Source organism: Lytechinus variegatus, chromosome 4 (genome assembly GCF_018143015.1).
Source record: "Lytechinus variegatus isolate NC3 chromosome 4, Lvar_3.0, whole genome shotgun sequence".
Classification (NCBI taxonomy): domain Eukaryota; kingdom Metazoa; phylum Echinodermata; class Echinoidea; order Temnopleuroida; family Toxopneustidae; genus Lytechinus; species Lytechinus variegatus.
This window is the reverse complement of record NC_054743.1, coordinates 14,338,855-14,359,100: the sequence shown is the minus strand read 5'-3', so window position 1 is coordinate 14,359,100 and position 20,246 is coordinate 14,338,855. Positions and strand designations below refer to the sequence as shown.

At 35.7% G+C, this 20,246-nt stretch overlaps 1 protein-coding gene across 1 annotated transcript; it reads right to left on the bottom strand.

The window, feature by feature from the left end:
• Positions 1 to 4,852: 4,852 nt before the first annotated feature.
• LOC121413456 (cell division cycle 5-like protein) lies at positions 4,853 to 20,212 on the bottom strand. The gene is made up of 16 exons (XM_041606275.1): positions 20,079 to 20,212; positions 19,043 to 19,146; positions 18,309 to 18,470; positions 17,334 to 17,464; positions 16,354 to 16,682; positions 15,842 to 15,921; positions 15,441 to 15,516; positions 14,865 to 15,026; positions 13,522 to 13,696; positions 12,615 to 12,757; positions 11,638 to 11,818; positions 10,955 to 11,076; positions 9,946 to 10,131; positions 8,987 to 9,184; positions 8,145 to 8,357; positions 4,853 to 7,370 (listed from the first exon to the last, which is right to left on the bottom strand). Exons 1-16 carry the CDS (start codon positions 20,121 to 20,123, stop codon positions 7,230 to 7,232), a joined length of 2,448 nt encoding a protein of 815 aa, XP_041462209.1. The 5' UTR covers positions 20,124 to 20,212; the 3' UTR covers positions 4,853 to 7,229.
• Positions 20,213 to 20,246: the final 34 nt, after the last annotated feature.

Here is a 20,246-nt window from a genome sequence, read left to right as displayed (position 1 = left end):
TTAATTATGTATAGAAAAATCATTGCACACTATTATTTAATTTCTTATTTTATAACAAACTTGTTTATATGTCTGTCATATGCCATTTGTACAAATACCAATAAATACTGTATAAGGGTCAATCTCAAAAAAAATGATACAATTCACAAAAAACGTGTCTCGACTATCTTATGGCCGCTAGCTTCACAACCCTGAACATTTTCTACAAAATTTTTATCAAGAAAATGACAATAATAGACTAGTTTCACAAAGCATATGCGACCAGTGACTTGTAAAGCTCTAATTTTATTACAAAAGCCTTTTATTTTTGCTTTTTGTTAGAATAGACACTGTCTCGGGTCAGTTTTAGATTTTACTATCATTCTCTTTTATAAGTACTCTGTATTTCTTACCTACATTGATGTCTGGTGAGGGCAGCATGGTGTAAACGTCTGACATACTGCGCTTATCCTAGTATTTGATGATCACTTTGTGATTAATTTCACTTTTAACTTTGTCCCAAATTTATTTTAACCTCCGTAACGAATACTGCCACAAGTTTTTTCTCCCTTTCAAACTGAATTATATTACATGATAATGTGTCTGCAAGTAGAGTGATAATCAATAATAAATAATTGATAGGGAATTATCATATGTGTTTCCTGTTTTACACGAAAATAAAGGACTGTTCTTACAAAATGAAATGTATGACTAAACAGATTTAACATCCGTAACGCACCTTAAGAAGATATGCACTTTAGCAGTTCTGTTGAGAATTCAGCATTATATAGAATAAGAGACACCTTTCATAATAAATACAGTTTGCAAAGTTAGGGCTGCTACATAAGGACCACGTTGGACCTTAAAGCATAAAGACATTAACTTCCGTAACGCATTAACTTCCGTAACATTTTTTATTGAATATGCTACAAATTTATGCTATAATTAATCACTCCGGATCATACAGATATAAATCATATAAGGTACCCTCCACCTACTCACCCATAAAAATGATAGCTATTCATCCTTGTAAAATTATTGTTACACACCTTATTTTCGACATCACTTTGTAAAGAGGGAAAATCGCCAGCGAAAACAATTTCCCGCGAATTATATACGATATTTAATGCTTTTGGAATTTTAAATAATTCATACTACAAATTTGGAATATTGGCAACTTCTTTAGAACTTAACAATTTTAACTACCTTTGCTATATAAAGTGCATTAACTTCCGTAACAATTATTGTTACGGAAGTTAATACACTTCTTTGATGTACTTTGCTGAGATTGATAGTACGATTCTAGTTCCAGAACATGTGACATGGCTTTGTCTAATGCTGAAGTCGGCAGAAACGGTGGAAAGAAAGGGAATAAGGAGAAACAATAAAACTTTCATAGACAAGGAAACAGAACGGAAAACTATTTGCAATGACTCATGAGCAATGATGAGGAGGGTTATTTCACCGATCAAAAATGTGAGCGCAAAGCGCGAGCTAAAACTTGTGTATAGTCTTACCTGAAAACTTGAGATTCTAAGCATTTTTTGTAAAAATGATCAGGAGGATATCTGAATAAATTATTAATGTGAGTACAAAGTGCTAGCTGATTTTTTTAGTATTCCGACTGAAACCTTGACATTCTAAACAGTGTTTGTACCATTTACAATGATGGGTATCTTAATTGATGCGACTGTAAATTTGTTAAGTTTTGATCTGAAAACAATCATTTTTGGACGTTTTAATTTGAGAACAAGATATGCATCCAATAAACAATTATTGAAAAGGTAAAACGCGCGCTTTTTGAAGTTTAGAACCCAAAACGGGACATTCTATTAACTTTTTGTAATCATAAAAAGGATGGGTGTCTTGCTAAGGAACTGATGCGCAGCGAGTGCAAAGCGCTAGCTGAAAATGTGTCATTCCAATATAAAATACAGTCATTTTAAGCACACTTTCAAATAAAGAGGATATAAATTGAATAAAAAAATAATTTCATGCAATAGAATACAAAAGAACAAGTGGGGTTACATGTATGTACACCATCAATCAACTATTTAGATATTCATGAAGATATGCATAGACCAAACTGTTCCCCTAAAATAATGCAAATCTTTAAAATGGCATAACTTCGTTATTCCTTGCTCGATTTTGATCATATTTGCAGTATTTTATTTTTTCAGATTATTATCTGTTCAGAACATATTTTTTGAGCCTGGATGACCCCTTTAATGCGCATGAAAAGAGCTGAAATATTTGATATAGGTCTACCTACGTGAAAACGTGGAAAGGGGTATTCAAACACTCAAGGTTTGTTGGAATTTATTAATGAAATACGTATTTCGATAATCAAACATTTTGGCTATTCATCATTTTTGTAAATCATTTCTGTAACAGGATGCGTAATTGGGTATCTCGATGAAACAAAATAATGAAACGAAAATCGCGATTAGATCATAAAGATTCCATTAATAATTTATGTATTTCTGATATCCTCTTGTTTCATTCACGTCACTTTATTATTATTCGTTTCCCCATGTCCTTTTAAACGTTTTTTTCTCTCTCTATCTTATTTGGCTATTGGCAAGCGGCGGGATTTCTTGTAACCCAGAGAACTCATCCTGGTTACGGGACTACGATTGTTATATTTTGTTTATTGTCAGAAACTTTTAAGATGAACTGCAATTCTGTGGCCCTGATATTCGGTTTTCTCATTCCAACTTTGAACAAGAACGACAATAAAATTACAGTTTCCGTTTCATGTTATGTGTTCACAATTTTTGGGGTGGCAAAAGTAAGCTATGCGCGCCACATTTATCTTTATTTATTAAAAAAAAGGTAACACGAATACCTAAATATGGATTTTCCTAAGCTAACAATAAATATTGCAATTTGTAACTTGATTTAACTTCGGTAACGAAGATTGACAAGGGTAAAGGCCACTCGATGATTTGATGGTAAAGTATCTTGGGATTCCCAGAATTGGTCATGCATTTCTTAGGATCTTGCTTAGGATTACTTGAGGCCAGAAACTTCTAAGACGAACTACAATTCTGTGGCCCGGTTATTCTGTTTTCTAATTTTAACTGTGACCAAGAACGACAACAAAAATGACAGTTTTCTGTTTCCTGTTCTATTTTTAACATTTTTTTATTGGGGGGGGGGGAATTAAGAAATGCGTTCCACATTAATCTTTAAAAAAATGATATACGAATACCTTAATATGGATGTTCCTAAGCTAACAAAATAAGTATTGCAACTTGTAACTTAATTTTAACTTCCGTAACGAAGATTGACAGAGTTAAATGCCATCGAGAGAATTTAATGGTAGACTATCTTTGGATTCCCAGCATTGGTCATGCATTGCTTAGGATCTCAGGTTATGGATGAAACTTATTTTAAGGTTAACTCATTCAAATTATGAACATTATACTGAACGAAAGATGTGCAATGATTTTTATGGTACTTTTTGTTATATGTTATTTGGTAAAATCCTAGTTCTGAAAAACAATATTGAATATTTTTCCATCTTTCAAACATTTTGGCTTCAGAGATAAAATTGTTGATACCACACTGAAACTAAATTGTGTGCATTTCAATTCCAATCATTTCAAAAGTGATTTAATCGAGTAACATAAGTGGGCAATGCTAACGATTAACCTCCGTAACGTTGATATACAGTGCTCGAGTTAATCCGGTCAGTACTTCAAATTGACGCAACAGCGACTTGCCCCTTTTCTGTTTCCACTTTCTCATACATGGTACTTTCACAATATGCATCTTTCAACCCATTCTGTAGACTTCAGTTTTACGATTTTTTCCCCCATCAATTGGTGCATTTTTCTGAGAATGACCCATAAATGATCAAATTGTGTGTTTGATAGTTGCTATTTCTTGGGGTTTTTTTTTCAAACTCTGTTCCATTTCTTGTATTTCTCTCCTATCATACATTCCTTGTATCACCAAGGTTGGATCAAGAAGGTACCTCCTTAAGTGGATTCCTCTTTAAAGGACAAGTCTACCCCAACAAAAAGTTGATTTTAATGAAAAAGAGAAAGATCCAACAAGCATAACACTGAAAATTTTATCAAAATCAGATGTAAAATAAGAAAGTTATGACATTTTTAAATTTCGCTTGATTTCACAAAACAGTGATATGCACATACTGGTTGGTATGCGAATGAGGGAACTGATGACATCACTCATTTTCTTTTGTATGTTATATGAAATATTCTAATTTTCTACCCATTGTTCTGTGAAACAATTCATTTCTCCCTGAACATGTGGAATTACCATTAACATTTTATGGTTCAGTCAAGTTTGTCCTTATGGTCAAATCTGTAAAAATTGAAATATTGTATAGTTCAAACAATAAAAAACAAATAGTGAGGGACATCGATTCTCTCATTTGCATGAGACTAAATTAGGCATATAACTATTTTGTAAAAAAATAAGTGACACTTCAAAATGCCATTTCTTATTTTACCTCCGAATTCTGATGAATGTAAAAAAACATGCTGGTCTGATTTTTCTCTTAGTTGATTCACATCAACATTTTTCTGAGGTGGACTTGGCCTTTAAGATGTCTTTCTCTGCTAATCCTCCAAAATCTTTATGGACAAAACAATTTATTCTCATCAGTCAACCCCTAGCATTTTCCTCAATCTCTGCCTCCCCACCCCATTTAATCTCCCCCCTCCATTCTTTCTTCTTCCCCCTCCATTCTTTCTCCTTCCCTCCCATTTCTTTGTCTCTTTCTCTCCCTTTTCCTATTCTCTCTCCTTTAAGTTCTCTATCACATCACTTCATTAGCAGATAATACAAACACACCACAAATCAGAGAAATGATCACACCAAATGAAAGTCAAATTATATGTACAATTTGACATGATGTCAAGAATTTATTTCTGCACATAATTGAATGATTGCTCTTAATACTTTATATACAATAAACATACCATACAATCAGTGACCCTCATGAGACTGTACTTTACAACTATTCTTTCTATTTTCCAGATCGTTCAGAAGATAATTATGACAATGCAATACCTCTAACAAATACGCACCCTACTGCTTGCATAACAAGAAAATAGAAACAAAATTACTAATTGGTGAAGCTAAATGCAACACATCCCTCCAACCCCAGTGTGAATCCTTGAATCTCAAAGTGACAGATAATTTCTCTTTTTATTTTACACTAGAATGTCTATCAAGTGATGTCCTGTCCATACTCTGATCACAAAAATGAACCAACTGCTCAAACCGAAGATATTCTCTTTCAGTTCAATACAATATAATAGCAGCCATTATTTTTCCCTCTCAACTTTTTTTTTAATAAAACGATAAATCATCTTTTAGCAGTAACAAAGCATCTCCTTAAGAATAAGAGCCAATTTCTTGTACATCTCTCAATGAGAATCCCAGCCAGATTTAGATAAATTGAGAATAATGCTTTACATGTTGAATAAATGCAATATCATATGTAATCTATAGTACATCTCATAAAGCTTTGGCAAAGACACATACAATTATTTCATGAAGAAGTTTGTATCATGCATGGAACATTCATGGGAGAAGTTCTTTACAATTCATGGTACTGTGGAACAGTTATCTGCACCATATGCAAACCTGCAAAGATATATTCAATGTGTGCATGTTAAAATTTGATTTTCAAGCATAAAATTCAAATTTAGAAATAACTAAATAAACAATTGAAAATTCCCCAAATGACCTCGATTTAAATTTTCTTTAAATTAGATAATAAATATCCAACTCAATGCAGCCCAGCATTACAAATTTGCAATGCCAATTAAATCAATTCCGAACTGTCTATGAAACAAAGAAATTGTGTCGTTTTCCTGTGGAATCATACAGCATGGAAGTGATTCAGTTTGATATGTATACAGATACATTTTAAAATACCTGGGAAGTCATATTACTTGAATGTCTTCAACATCATTAGATAATTTCAATCAGAATCTAAACAAAATGTCCAAATCTTAAAGAAAAATGTAATAAAAATTTTGAGAAACAGAATTATAATTGAATTTTTCATCTCACTCAAGAGTGAGCAAGAGTACTCGATTATTCTGACTAAAATGAGAATATTTCTACCAAAAGTGTTTGGCTTTTTTTCAGTGAGTGGACCCTTTTCAGAACCAAATTTATTTGAAAAGATAGTGTGCTATTAATCTGCAAGCTGCAATGAAATAAAATTTGGCAATTATCATTAGATGACCCACAGTCTGAACTCCTAATTAATCTCTTCATGAGAAATATTGAACAAGGGAGTTCTGGGCCATCTTGCCAAGTGTTGCGATTGATCCAATCAACCACAACTATGGAAAGCCAGCAACATCAACATCTAAAATGCATGTTTCTTCAAAATATTTTTCTAACTATGATGTTTATTCATACATGCATTGTTTTCTTGGAAATTCAGCATATTTCTCTTTGTGTACAAAATGTCATTTTAGAAATTTCTTGTAGAAAATATCATGACAATAATGGATTTCCATAGAATTGCGGCTGATCGGGTCAAACGTTACTCCTGAGGGGTGTCTCCAAGAGACTCAAGCAAGAATAAAACTCCAAAATATTTCATGAAGAAGTTTGTATCATGCATGGACATTCATGGGAGAAGTTCTTTACAATTCATGGTGTTGTGGAACAGTTTTACAGTTATCTGCACCACCATTCAAACCTGCATTCCAAGTTGCATGTGGCACATAACATATCAATACTAGGTAGATTGCAATCATGGGGCGCTCTACCACAAATCAATCAATGAGATAATGGATCAAATGCACCTTGGTACTTGTGCATGACTACAAAGGCCACCGCACACCTTACGACCCGACTGGTCTGCGACTGAGTGAGGGGAGATGAATCGCAAGGTAGTCATAAGCCTCGACACCGCACACCTTGTGATCCGACCGCCGTGTTGTCTGAGACTAACGGATGCGCTTTTTGCCATAGCAACTCAGAAAATGGCACTTACTACTGCGTATGCACTTTGTATATCGTATACGCGTTGGATTGAGCTTGGGTTCCAACATAAGGATTTGACAAGTCAAATCCTTACGATTTTCTTGCACTTTGTCTCTGACCCCTCTGCGACTCTCAAGCGGACAAGAGCTGTGACGTCACATGCCGGTCGTAGACCAGTCGGCTCATAAGGTGTGCGGTGGCATTACGTCAGATTTAGATCTTTATAAAACTCCACTCCCCCCTGTAATTTCATCATCTCTGAATTAAAACTTCGGTCCAGATTGTTGCATCTCTAACTTGGTAATCTGTGCGCTGAGCATCTCTCTTTCAAACATGAGATCAGAGTAACGTTGTTGGAGCTCCCTCTCTCGGTCACTCTGACGCTTTACATCCTCTCGAAGGGACTGAAAAGGAAAGCAGAACAAAAGGGTAATTATCGCAATAGTCAATAAAATCAAGAAAATTACCTGGGGGTGCTTAACAAATATTTACGTATGACTTAGAATCGCACTTAAATGCCGACATGTATGCGATATGCGACGCGCGATCTGATTGATTAATACGCAGTATTAAGCGTCCTTTTGGCATGATCTGACCAATGTGGTCATGCTTTCTATATGGCACACAACTAGGCATTTAAATGCAACTTTTAAGTGTGAAACAACCCGCTGTGCCCTATTGCTTAAAGGTTATTATCATGGTAACTATGATGGTGGCAAAGCTCTGCAGCCAATCAACTATTTCATGGTAGTTAGCATTGGCTGCCAAAGTTACCATTAAAATAGTGTTTAAGCAACAGGGCCTAGGTATGCAAAATTTGTTTTTCATATATTACTTACTTCAAGTTAGAAATCATAATGAAATTGAGTTTATTGCTAGGATACAACACCATCTCAATATACTATAAGATAAAAGAAAACATCACTGTCTAAATATCTTACTTAGGCGATTTATTGCATCCAGCAAAAGGATATATTGAAAACAAGGAAACCTCCCATCTCTCTTCATCACATGACCATCCACGAATCATAAATTTCTACTTTTGACAAATTACAACTTTCCCAGTCTCCCAAAATAAATTATTTGAATTACAAACAACTACAATTATCCTTCTTGCTAGTAACCATACATGGTCCATACATAAATGCAAATAAAATCCCTACGAAAAGACTTCTTACCTCCATCCTCTTTGGAATAGCAATATCTTCATTACTCTGTAGTTCTTGGAATGTGCAGAGTTCTACATACGCTTGTTCAACCTCCTCTTGGATCTCAGCAAGCTGTTTGGTGAGTCCTTGAGCTCGAGATTGGTAGCCTCCAAGCAAGATCTTTAGTTTCTTCTCAAGCTTAGCCGCTCTCTTTGCTTCTCTTGTCATTACACCACGATTAGACTGGATAGAAAAACATATATATAATATCAAAGGAAAATTATAAACTGATGTATGTTTTGAGTCATCCAGGAAAAGTCAAATTACGATGGAAAAAATAAATCTATTCATCTGGACTTACTTATTGAAGCAGAGGACAGTTTCACGTCCGATCCGAGACGCTTATTCAGCTCTTCTGAATTGGCGGGAAATCGTTGTTGCCGATTGGTGCCGAAGCACCATCGATGTTATTGTCTTGGAGACGTCGAGGAATTTTTCGGATCAGTTCAGAAGAGCTGAAGAAGCATCCTGGATCGGACGTGAAACTGTCCTCTGCTTCAATGAGTAAGTCCAGATGAATAGATTTATTTTTTCCATCGTAAAGGAAAATTATGTCAAGTGAAAATGATGTCCTGTTTGTTTTCTAAAATATACAAATTAAGATCATTGGTTTCTTGTTAAGCAAAGCAAAGCAGCACTCTAATCACTGAAATAAATAGTAGAGGATATATTACTACCACTTGTGAGAGGTGATCAATTGGTACAAAAGGCAATAAGATCCATTGCTTTTCATTTCATCATATCTTTCGGCCCCAATCTCCAGAGATCCCAAATATATCAAAAACTTATTACAATGCATACATGTGTCATACCTCAAGTTTCTTCTCTGCCGATTCAATCCTGTCTTTCTTACTGGCCATGTTGGCTCTGGTGTATTTGTTCTTAGATGGAATGTAAAGCACCTGACCGAGGCATTCTTCCCACACCTGGGTATAGGCCTCTTTAGGGAGATCACCGTGGGCCATGCCGGTTTTCACGACTTCCATCTCAGCTTTTAATAACTCATTGGCCTGTGGAGAGAAAACAATGGACAAATAAAGACAGTGAAATAAAAGTGATCCAAGAAAAAGTGGAGCGTTGTGGCCAAGTGGATTAGGCTCTGGACTTTGAATCAGAGGGTTGTGGGTTCGAATCCTAGCCATGGCGTAATTTATCCATATTGTGCTGCACTCCACCCAGGTGAGGTGAATGGGTACCCGGTAGGAAGAAATTCCTCGAATGCTCAAGCGCCCAATCAAGGTAGCCGTGCTAAAGCCGGGATAACAATAGCAGGGCCCGCTGGGAGAACAGTTTTCGGAACTGAAGTGGCTACCCTGGGTAAATATACCTTTATTATTATTATCATTATCATTATTATTATTAAAAGATACATATGAATACCAGGGGAGCATTTCATCAATAAAAGATGTTTTGAAGATTTTTACATTATCTGAGTCGCTGTAAAAGACGATATCCTGAGGATATGAACGACCATGATTATTTGCTGAAAATTGAATCTATACAAATAGCAACACTCACAGAGAGAAATATTTAATATGGAGATAAGTGTAAAAAAAGGCAACCAAACCGTGAATATACCATTGAATCTAATTCCTGCCATCATACTTCTTTACAAACTTGTACATTAGTTAAATATCAAAATTTTGCTCAAAGATGGAAAATTCAAAGGACTTTATTTCACAAAAATAACAGAGTACCACAGAATTCTGGTGGTTTAATGAAACAAACCCCATATTCTTGTGATCCTGTGCTTCATTTATTGACTACTTACTTTTTTCATATCTTCCTCCTCATACTGGTGATATGGATGATGTTCAAGGTATGCTGCATGTGCAGCTGGGTTAGTCTTACTGGTAGGTTTATCACCTTTCTTCATCCCTGGCTGATCCCCTACAGGGTTCTTCAAGGCATCGTAATGCAGCATCGTTATCATCTCAACCTTGATCATCTCCTCAGCCTGCAAGGAATATATGATATTATTCAGAATCAGTGAAAAGTATTGTGGATATCAAGAACTTCATCAGTTGCCACTGAATATATAGACCATTATTCTAAAGGATTCCTTCAACCATACATGATTGTTTCATTATGACTTTATTCAAGTTCATATAATATAATATATATGCAAAAAGAGACCAGGTCCACCGCTTCCTTTCCAAACAAATGGTAGGTCAAACATGGATTACAAAACAAGTAACACATATACCAAATTGAAAATTGTCTAGAGTAACATAAATGCAGGAAGATAATCAGTTAAAGCTGTCATTGATAACACGTTGGAAAAAAAACCCACTTTATCAGTTTTCTATATTAGAGTTGGAAATGTAAATGGGAATCCATTCCATCCCTAAATCCCATTGTCCATCCATCAACTCATCCATACATCTTATTCATCTCTCTGTTCAAGATTCTATCTATTCATGCAATCTTTCATCTATTCAGTCATAATTCATTCATCTAACCATTCATTCCAGTCATCCTTTCATCTATCCTTTTATTCATCCATCCATCTATTCATTCATTAATCCATCCAATCATCCATCCATCCATTAGTTCTATCTATTCGTTCATTCATCCTTCTACTCATCCATCCATTCATCCACACATCCAACTATGCCTTCATCTATACATTCATCTATTCATTTATCCTTTCATCTCATTCATAAATTAATCCTGCCTGTCATCCAATCATCCATCAGTACATGACATTGCCTTACAAATTCTAAACAAAATACTACAATATTCACTCAGGTTGTATAAAGACCAGTAAGGTTCCTCACCTTCTGTAGCTCTGTAATAGGAGTCTCAAGGTCCTTTGGTCTCAGGATAGATGTGTTGATATCCACAGGCCTTGGAAGACCTCTCTGGAGTGGCTGAGATCTGCTCCTTAATTCCTTCTCTCCTGCAACATTCATAATAAGGAATCATATTTAAAGAGACATGTCTGGTCACTATATCCATGATTGTATTTAAATATCAAAACATGCAAAGCATTCTAACAGACAGAGTAAAGGCAAACACCCACTATATCACAGAGTATCAATCAAACTACCATCATTTTCGTTTTGGTCCCAGCTCTTCCATTTTGTGCAATTTCCAATAGTCGACCTCGAAAAGATAAACTTAATGATTGATCACGGTTTTGATATCCTTCAACCTTGTTATAATAGAATTTTAATGTCATTTATAATGGTGAAATGAATTCAGTATCGGTGAGTGGATTAAAACTCATTTTAAAGCCATGTGATAGATTCCAGTCATAACATATGAGTACTCTTCAAATAATCATTAAAGGGTGAATCTAAAAGGAGTGCATTTGAGTAATTCACTCCAACTTTCTGAGGAAATGAAAAAAGTTTACTTGAGCAGACAACCTTTAATAAACACTTGTTTTTTGCTAAAAAAAAAAAGCTGTCATTCAAAAGCCAAGTCACGGTGCGAAAGACACCAAAGAAGGACTTACTCTCTTCTGCCAGCTTTGCAAGTCGTCTATTCTCCACATCCGATGCATCCTCAATGAAGTTTGAATTATCCTGAGGCTCTTCTAACAGCTTCTCATCATTCTCTGGTATCACAATCTCAAAATCATTCCTTGGAGCTGGCAGTGATGATAGGCCTCGCCGAAGGCTGGCCTTCAATTCCCTCTGAAATAAACAAAATAATCAATGCAATGTTGTGTCATTCACAATCTCAAAATCATTCCTTGGAGCTGGCAGTGATGATAGGCCTCTTCGAAAGCTGGCCTTAAATTCCCTCTGAAATAAACAAAATAATTAATGCCATGTTGTGTCATTCACAATCTCAAAATAATTTCTTGGAGCTGGCAGTGATGATAGGCCTCTTCGAAGGCTGGCCTTCAATTCCCTCTGAAATAAACAAAATAATTAATGCAATGTCGTGTCATTCACAATCTCAAAATCATTCCTTGGTGCTGGCAGTGAGGCCTCGCCGAAGGCTGGCCTTTAATACAGTTAATACTTAAGCCTGTTTATCCAGGTGCTTTTTATCAAATAGACTAGAATTTAATTTCATGAGAAAAAAAAAGTTAAGTAATGTTCTGTACACTGCATATTCTTCTCCTTGCCTCATATGGTCATTATCTCCCCATCCCTGGCCCGAACTCAAGCACGAAGGAGGCGTGACAGCTCAGTCGGTAGAGTGGGGATTCGTATTCCGGTGACCCGGGTTCGATTTCCACTTGGTGCGCTAGTGCCATTTGGTAAGGCATTAATCCTCATTACCAGGTCCTTTGGAGAGGACCTTAAGCCGTCAGTCCTCTGGTTGCTTGCTTACAAGCATTCATGCTTTCTTAGCAATCAGGTAATAAAAAATCACCACCAATACCAATTAATTAAATTATGTTGAATGAGACCAAACAGACATAAGACTGGGTGTAGATCAAATGACAATGTAACATACAATCTAGTGATAATAACGTACCTGTTGTTGTTTGGCACTGTGTACACTATCAAATTCCATAAGTGCTTCTTCGGGATTGATGTTGAGTTTGTCACGTAGCGGAGTCTGACCTGGGGTTTGGCCTCCACCAGTGCCCATCCGTGGGGTCATCCGAGGGGTCAAACCTGATAAGTGGGAACAGTTTACTACCAATCAGCCCCAAATTAATAACAACAACAATAATAATAATGCAGTTCACCTGGGTAGTGTGGCACAATGTGGATAGACATCTTACCGAAGGAAATTAAGAGATGGCTGGCATTGGAACCCACGACCTTCTGTTTCAAAGTCAGAAGACTAATCCACTGGGCCACAATGCTAAAAAAATTTCATGTCCCACTATTTTCCTCATACTAATGAGTGAGAATCAGAGAGACATGATAGATCAAAATCAATAGAAACGGATATATAAACTAGCAGTCTTGGCCTATTAGGGAAATTAATTGATGTTCTATTTGATTAGCATTTTTCTTCAAATGGGCAACACTATATTTCTTTCATTGCTGATTTTTTTTTATATTCAAGTTCATGAATTAAATACAGAGAAAGATAAACAGTGTCCTTATGGATCAAGTGATTATTCTCCTTTTAAAAAAAATGGCACTGAAGGAAAGATGCAGATGCATTAAAATAGGCACAATATATCCAGAACTTGTTTACTCTTTATTTCATATGACTTTTAAGGCTCTACATCAAAAGAAATTGGACAAAAAATGAAATGTTATCACTCTACTCTGAACATATCTCCACGCATAACTCTCTTGAAATTTGAATAAAATAATGTGAAAATGAACAAACAAGTAAATGTTATCACTCTACTCTGAACTCTGAATATATATATGTAACTGTCTCTACAAATTTGAATAAAACAATGTTAAATTGAACATACTTGCTTGCGACTCATGACCTGGCGTTCTGAATGGTGTATTGAACGCCATGTTAGGTGTCTGTGTAGCTTGTCTCTTGGGGGTGATACCGTCAAAATCACTGCTTCCTACTGCTGTGTTCATACCTCCTTTCAATGGCGTTTCAACGTTCTGCAGTGCAAGGATGTTCTGTGCCTCCTGAACACATATAAAAGAGTAAAAAGATAAATCATAGAGAGTGCATCTCTAAATGCAATATTACCATAGCAAGCGTTTGGGAAGAAAATTGACTAGTATATTTACTTGAGTATAACCTTTGACTTTTGAATTCTGTCATTTCAATAGACTTTGTACATGGACCAACCAGTTCCAATAGGTAATGGATTAATCCTTAAAGGAGAATGAAACCATCGGAACAAGATAGCTTGTGTGAAAACAGAAAAATCAAAGAAACAGATCAACAAAAGTTTGAGAAAAATCGGACAAATAATGAGAAAATTATGAGCATTTGAATATTGCGATCACTAATGCTATGGAGATATCAAATTGGCAATGCGACAAAGATGTGTGATGTCACTTGTGAACAATTCTCCCATTACTTCAGTATTATATTTCACTTAAATTGCCTCTTTTATCACATCTATCCATAGATCATGCGTTCTTTCTACATGAGGGCATGTAATACATATTTTTTTAGAATACATCATGGATAGAGAGTTTGTATCATCATAAGAAAAAGCAAAAAGAGACATTTTGAGGGTATTTTATAGTCTACCAAAGGGAAAGTTGTTCATCAGTGACATCACACATACTTGTCGCATTGCCAATGGGAGGATCTCCATGGCATTAGTGATTGCAATATTCAAATGCTCATAACTTTCTCATTATTTGTCCGATTTTTCTCAAACTTTCTTTATTCTTATTCTTTCATTTTTCTGTTTCTACACAAGCCTATTTGTTCCAAAGGTTTCATTCCCCTTTAACCTTTGCACTACCAGATTCCTATTACCCTCCTCATAATTATGTGGCACTTTGTCAGCCAGTATAGAATAACAATAATATGCAACATTTACATCTAGGACTTAATGCCCTAGGTGCTCTTATTATTACCCCAACTTTAGCACAGCTATCCGATCAGGCTCAGGCAAACAAGGAATTCCTTCAAGACATTTCTCCAAGAAATTCAAGGAATTCTTTCCCACCGGATGAGTTGGCTGAGTTACAACTACTACCTTACACAGATTCATAACATTCATCAAATGCAACTAGAGAAGATTTACTAGTCAACATCTGACACATAAATAGCCACTGATCCTCGACCGTCGGGGGGGGGGGGGGCAAGAAAGAATGTCAAGGTGATAATTACCTGAAGTACTGTATCATGTGTAGCTGGAGTACGGGGTGTTCTGAGATTAGCTGGTCCTGGGGTCATGGTGTAGTCTGAAAGAAGAGCATCCGATGCACCATTGACTGCTCCTTCCTCAGCGATCTGACGGGCATTCTCACTAGCCTGACCAAGCTTTACAACCTATATGGACAAAAGATTTGGTGTTACTCCATTGAATAAAAGAAGTCTTTGATACTCATACAAACCAAACAAATAACAAACACATTGCACATTTACCTATTTCAACTGGATGCTTTCAGACCTTGGCCATAAAAGGCCTGAAAGTCAAGTTACGGACATGCCTTGACCCTATGATCCCTACTTGTTTTCATAAACTAGTTTTCCAAACATTGAAGAAGGCTTCGAAGAGAAAAACTTGAATAACAGTGGTTTCATATAATTTGAAGAGGGAGAAGGCCAAATCTACAATTCAAATCCTGATTGATGCTCTTGAATAAGATGGAATTTCTAAAAATAGGCCTACGTTTACTCAGAGAGGATATATTTATCATTTATTGCATAGAAAGCAAGATTACATCTCATCTTAAAACTTACCTCTTCTAACTCAGCATCAGATATTTGTGGAGTAGGCAAGACAAGTTTGCTACGCTTCTTCATTGGTTCAGCCATCCTATGAAAAAAAATAAACAGTGAATATCATAGCATAAAAATAAGTCAGATCATGGAATATCTAATGGCAATGCTTATGATCACTACAGGTCATTCTGACAAGAAACCAAAATAAAATATTAGAGAATGTAATCTGCTTATCTCAAACATGAGCAAAGAAAGATTTTGCCTTTACCACTATCAAAACATTTTTGTTCAATGTCACCATGCTAATAACTTCAGTGTTTGGATTATTTCATACTTTGCAATTTTGATGAAATATCTTGGTAAACAAGATTTGTATCATTGCACTTATACATAAATTGCAATGAGAATTCTACACTTACTTGTTTGTCATAGCAATGGCTCCAGGCAAATCATTCTCTTTCCTCTTCTTCAACTTCTGTCTATCCTTCTTTCGTTCTCTCTGTCAGTGAAATTGAAACAAGAATTGCTGATGAAATTACAACAAATATCATTTTTGCAATGGTAATCACTTTTTGCCTCAATTTTATATCTCAATCTTCTGCAAATTGTTTTACCTTTTTGGTAAACACAAATGAGGGAGTGCTCTTGTGTCTTTTTGTGTCCCATCATGTCAGGATTCTACTTCATGATTGATTTCACTCTTTTGTTCTTCTTTTTTTTTTCCTTTTTTTGGTCAGACAGTTCTTTCCAGTAATTTCACTTCACAATTTACTCTTTTAACAACGGTTTACGAAGATATAGAAATGAATTACATTTGCTATCAGTTTATCAACCAATCAATGATTTATTCATTTAATCAATTCAATTAATCAGCAAATAATCATCTATTTCATGTATTCATCAATCAATTGATAAAAAACATGGGATGTACCTCTTCAATTTCATCTCTACGAGCTTGGTCCATGTCCTCTCTCCTAAGCCGCTTGAAGTTTGGATCCACAGGTGCGACCACTTCATCAGCTGTGTTGTAAAACCCTGGTGCTGGCTTCTTCTCAAACGGAATCTCAGCATTGTAATCAACGCCGCGCTTCTTGCGCCTCTTCTTGTTGACCTCGATACCTGCTGCCCGGAGTTCCCTACGCTTCTGAAGAGCTGCAAGACGTCGCGCTTCCTCAAGCTGCTTTTCACGAGCCTTCCGCTTGGCCTTCTTACCCTGCGTGTTGGCTAGACGAGCACGGGCTTCTGATAACATCTCAAGTTCTATATTGAGGATGTAAAACCGACAAAACAGTTGTAAGAAATGAGATCAAATTTACATTCAAGTTTTTATATCAGTTACTATATCCACATTGAGATGTACATTAAAAACCCTAACGAACTTTAAACAGGCAGTAGTGCAAGCAATACTCCATTCGATTAATCACTATCTACATTTTACAAGTTATTTAGACTTGAGATGAATCAACAAAACAATGTTTCTAATATAATGATAACATGTAGTTTACCAAAGCAGGCAAGATCTTCACCATTTGATAACTTTTTTTTAATGTAATTAGCTGGATTTCCATATATCAATTTGGATAGAACGAGTTAGCTTTTTCCCAGTGTAACATTTATCTCACCTCCTTTTGATGATAAGTTCAGTTTTCCTCATCTCCTTAGGCTTGTCTAGTATCATATTTGTACAATGTCTATTTTGAACCAGGTGAGGTTAACTGTCAGGAATTTATTCCTAGAAATGTTGGTGTACTGTAAAAGTATGCATGCTAAAACCACAGGAATAATATCAAGTCCTTTTTAAGCACATGAGTTGTTACATGATAATGTGATATGCCCTATTAATGTACAAGAATGGAGTATCATTATTTTAGTTTGTTTCAGGATATGATTTATAGTCTTTTCATTTCTTACCATCTTCATCCATATCAATAGGATCAGGTCTAGCTGGTTTAGTCTCTGGGTTAGGATCAATCTCTCCTGGTTTCAGTTTCCTCGGATCATCCATTGTATCCCCATCACCCTCCTTCTTCTGCGCTTGATCACTGGTCATTCAAATAATACCAACATCTCAAATGTAAAACTGTTCAAGAGCTTAGTTCTAAAAGAAACTAATTACTCATGATTAAAAACATCTTTCTAATTCTATACCATATTTCATACAGGTATCTATCTAAAAAGGTAATATTAGGAAATAAATTTCACATGTGTGCTCTCAAACTTGAAGTCAAGACTTTCATCTGTATTCATGAGACTTTTGATTTTACAGATGTGTATCGCATGGGATAATTTTATCTGGGACAAACCTTTTATATCACCATTCATAAGACATGACAAGGCAGTGACAATAAGTTGCCTTGCTCATGGGCACATGTGCTATGGTAAGGTTTTGAACCCTGTACCTTCATTTGTAATAGGGTTCCTTTGACCACTTGGCCATGACAGCTCCACAAAGGCTGTCATTTTATTAAAACAAAGGTACGAGCCTAAATCATAGTTTGATATCAATACTCATTCATTTTCCATCAACAGTGAATGTTATATCTTTTACAATCAAGCAAGCAAACAGTATGGCCTCTGTGTCTCAATTTCAATTTGAAATACATGCACATGCTGTATGATTGGTTTGTTACATATATGTGTTCCTCAAATTTCTGAATAAATAACAACTGTTAATATGAACACATAAACATGTAAAGTGATGATCTAGATACCAAACCAATATATCAATAGGTTTGCAATAGATTATCATTATCATCTGGCAGAGCAATTGTGAACAAAACTGCACAATACAGAAATGATCAGAGCACAAGGATTACAATTTAATAACAATTTCAAATTCCAAAGGCCTATAATTAGATTTAAAATCTCATTAAAGACGTAACTTACAGTAAGATTTCATATCTCTCCAGACACTGAGCTGCAGTACGTCCCACAATGGGTGCAATGGTCCTCCATTGGGTGGGCATGAGTTTAGCCAGGTGTAGGAGCTTCTCATCTTCCTCTCGACTCCATTCTGTTTTCTTGATACTTGGATCCAGCCATTCAAACCTAAGAGCAAGAGAAATGACGAATTCTAATTTCAACGCACAATTTATCTACTAAGCAGATGAAATATCTACATATTTGATAAAGGAATACCTTCCATACGGACAGTTTTAAGAAAACGCTACATCCCCATCAGGGTGCTACATAACTCTTTAAAAGCACTTGCCCAGTCGGGCAAGTAAATCTTTAAACAGTTGGAATATACTTGCCCAAAATCTACTTCACTTACCCAAATAAAATCCTTGAAAAAAAAAGTTTTACCTCTTCAAAAGAAAGTTTTGCGCTATTATAAACCATTGACTTTTTTCTCTTTTGGCATGAACTGATCTACCTTGTTATTGCAGTTCTTTTTCCAAAGTGATTTTATCTTGCCTGCCATGACCAAAATGAGGGTCAATATCATATATCAAACCTAATTTTGGTCATTCAACTGTGAGAATTTTGCTTGCCCAATTCGGGCAAGTAGTTTTGGTCTTTACTTCAAAACACTTGCCCGACTTTAACTTTAACTTGCCCCAGGCAATCGGGCAAGTGCTTATGTAGCACCCTGCCCATGATAAATTGATGTAACTTACCATCTTGCTTTGCATTGCTTAGCTGATTTCCTGTGTAACAGTGATGCAATTCTAGACCACTGGTTTTTGCCATATTTCATCACAGCTGCCTTGAGGATTTCATCCTAATGCACAAAAGAAATAGGATAACAGGTTATCAAATAATATGAAATCATAGAATAAATATTTCTTATTTATTTCAAAATGCATCTTAATCCACATGGATTACCTGCACTTACATGTAGGCCTAATTAAATTTCATGAATAAATTCTCACCAGAAAAATTAATCAAGCCTCCTGGGCAGCAGACATGGGGTGGTCTTCTGAGGACTGAGGACATTTAATCTTTAGAACAGGGTTGTAGTTTTTTTGTTTTAAAATGCCTTAAATCATTTCAAATATTTTTACCCCAATAAACAATGCAATTTTATGATAAATTTGAGGTAAAACTGACCTTGATGCAGCTTGACAAAATATTTTTTAAGTTACACAGATTCTTTCCCGGAATCACCGTTTTTTAAAAAAAAAGAGTGTCCCATAAGGCATAAGATCTCCCTGGACATCTCCTATATTTGGTGCATTTTAAAAAAATATGTTCATGTACCGTATTTCCATTTGATGGCCCCTATTTTTTTAATTCTCTGTTGGCCATTTTTTTCATCAAGGCCGAGGGCCATGCCCTGGCTAAGTAACATGTGACATGATCGAGTATCGCCATCGATATCGGGACGGTCACCACTTCGATTGTAAAATGACCGATGATTGAAATAAATTAGGCGTAATTGAATTTAAATTATGATGCATTTTGAACTTGCCACAATAAAAGTTAAAACCATTTCTTTTTTCTTAATTCTGAAGTCTGAACTTCTTATCCTTCAACACCTTTAATTTTCAATTTTCGTTCTCATACTACCCTAAAATGCACAATACACTCTCAAAAGCACGTCATACACTGCAAAACATGCAAAGATCGCCGATTTAACTGAATTCTCGGTGGATTTTTCACTCAAACTAACATATATTTAAGGAAGAATAAGACCAAAACATAAATACTCACTTCAGTGTTCCTCCAAACACCTCCTTTAATCTGGATTCGTGGCATTTTCACAGTTTTTCTGAAAGTTTTGGTCGAAATTCAGGTTTGAGTAGTGAAAAGGGAGAATATCACGCAACGAGTTGTAGTTTATTCTCCTAGGCGCTAGCCGGAAAATAAAGAGAGAATAAA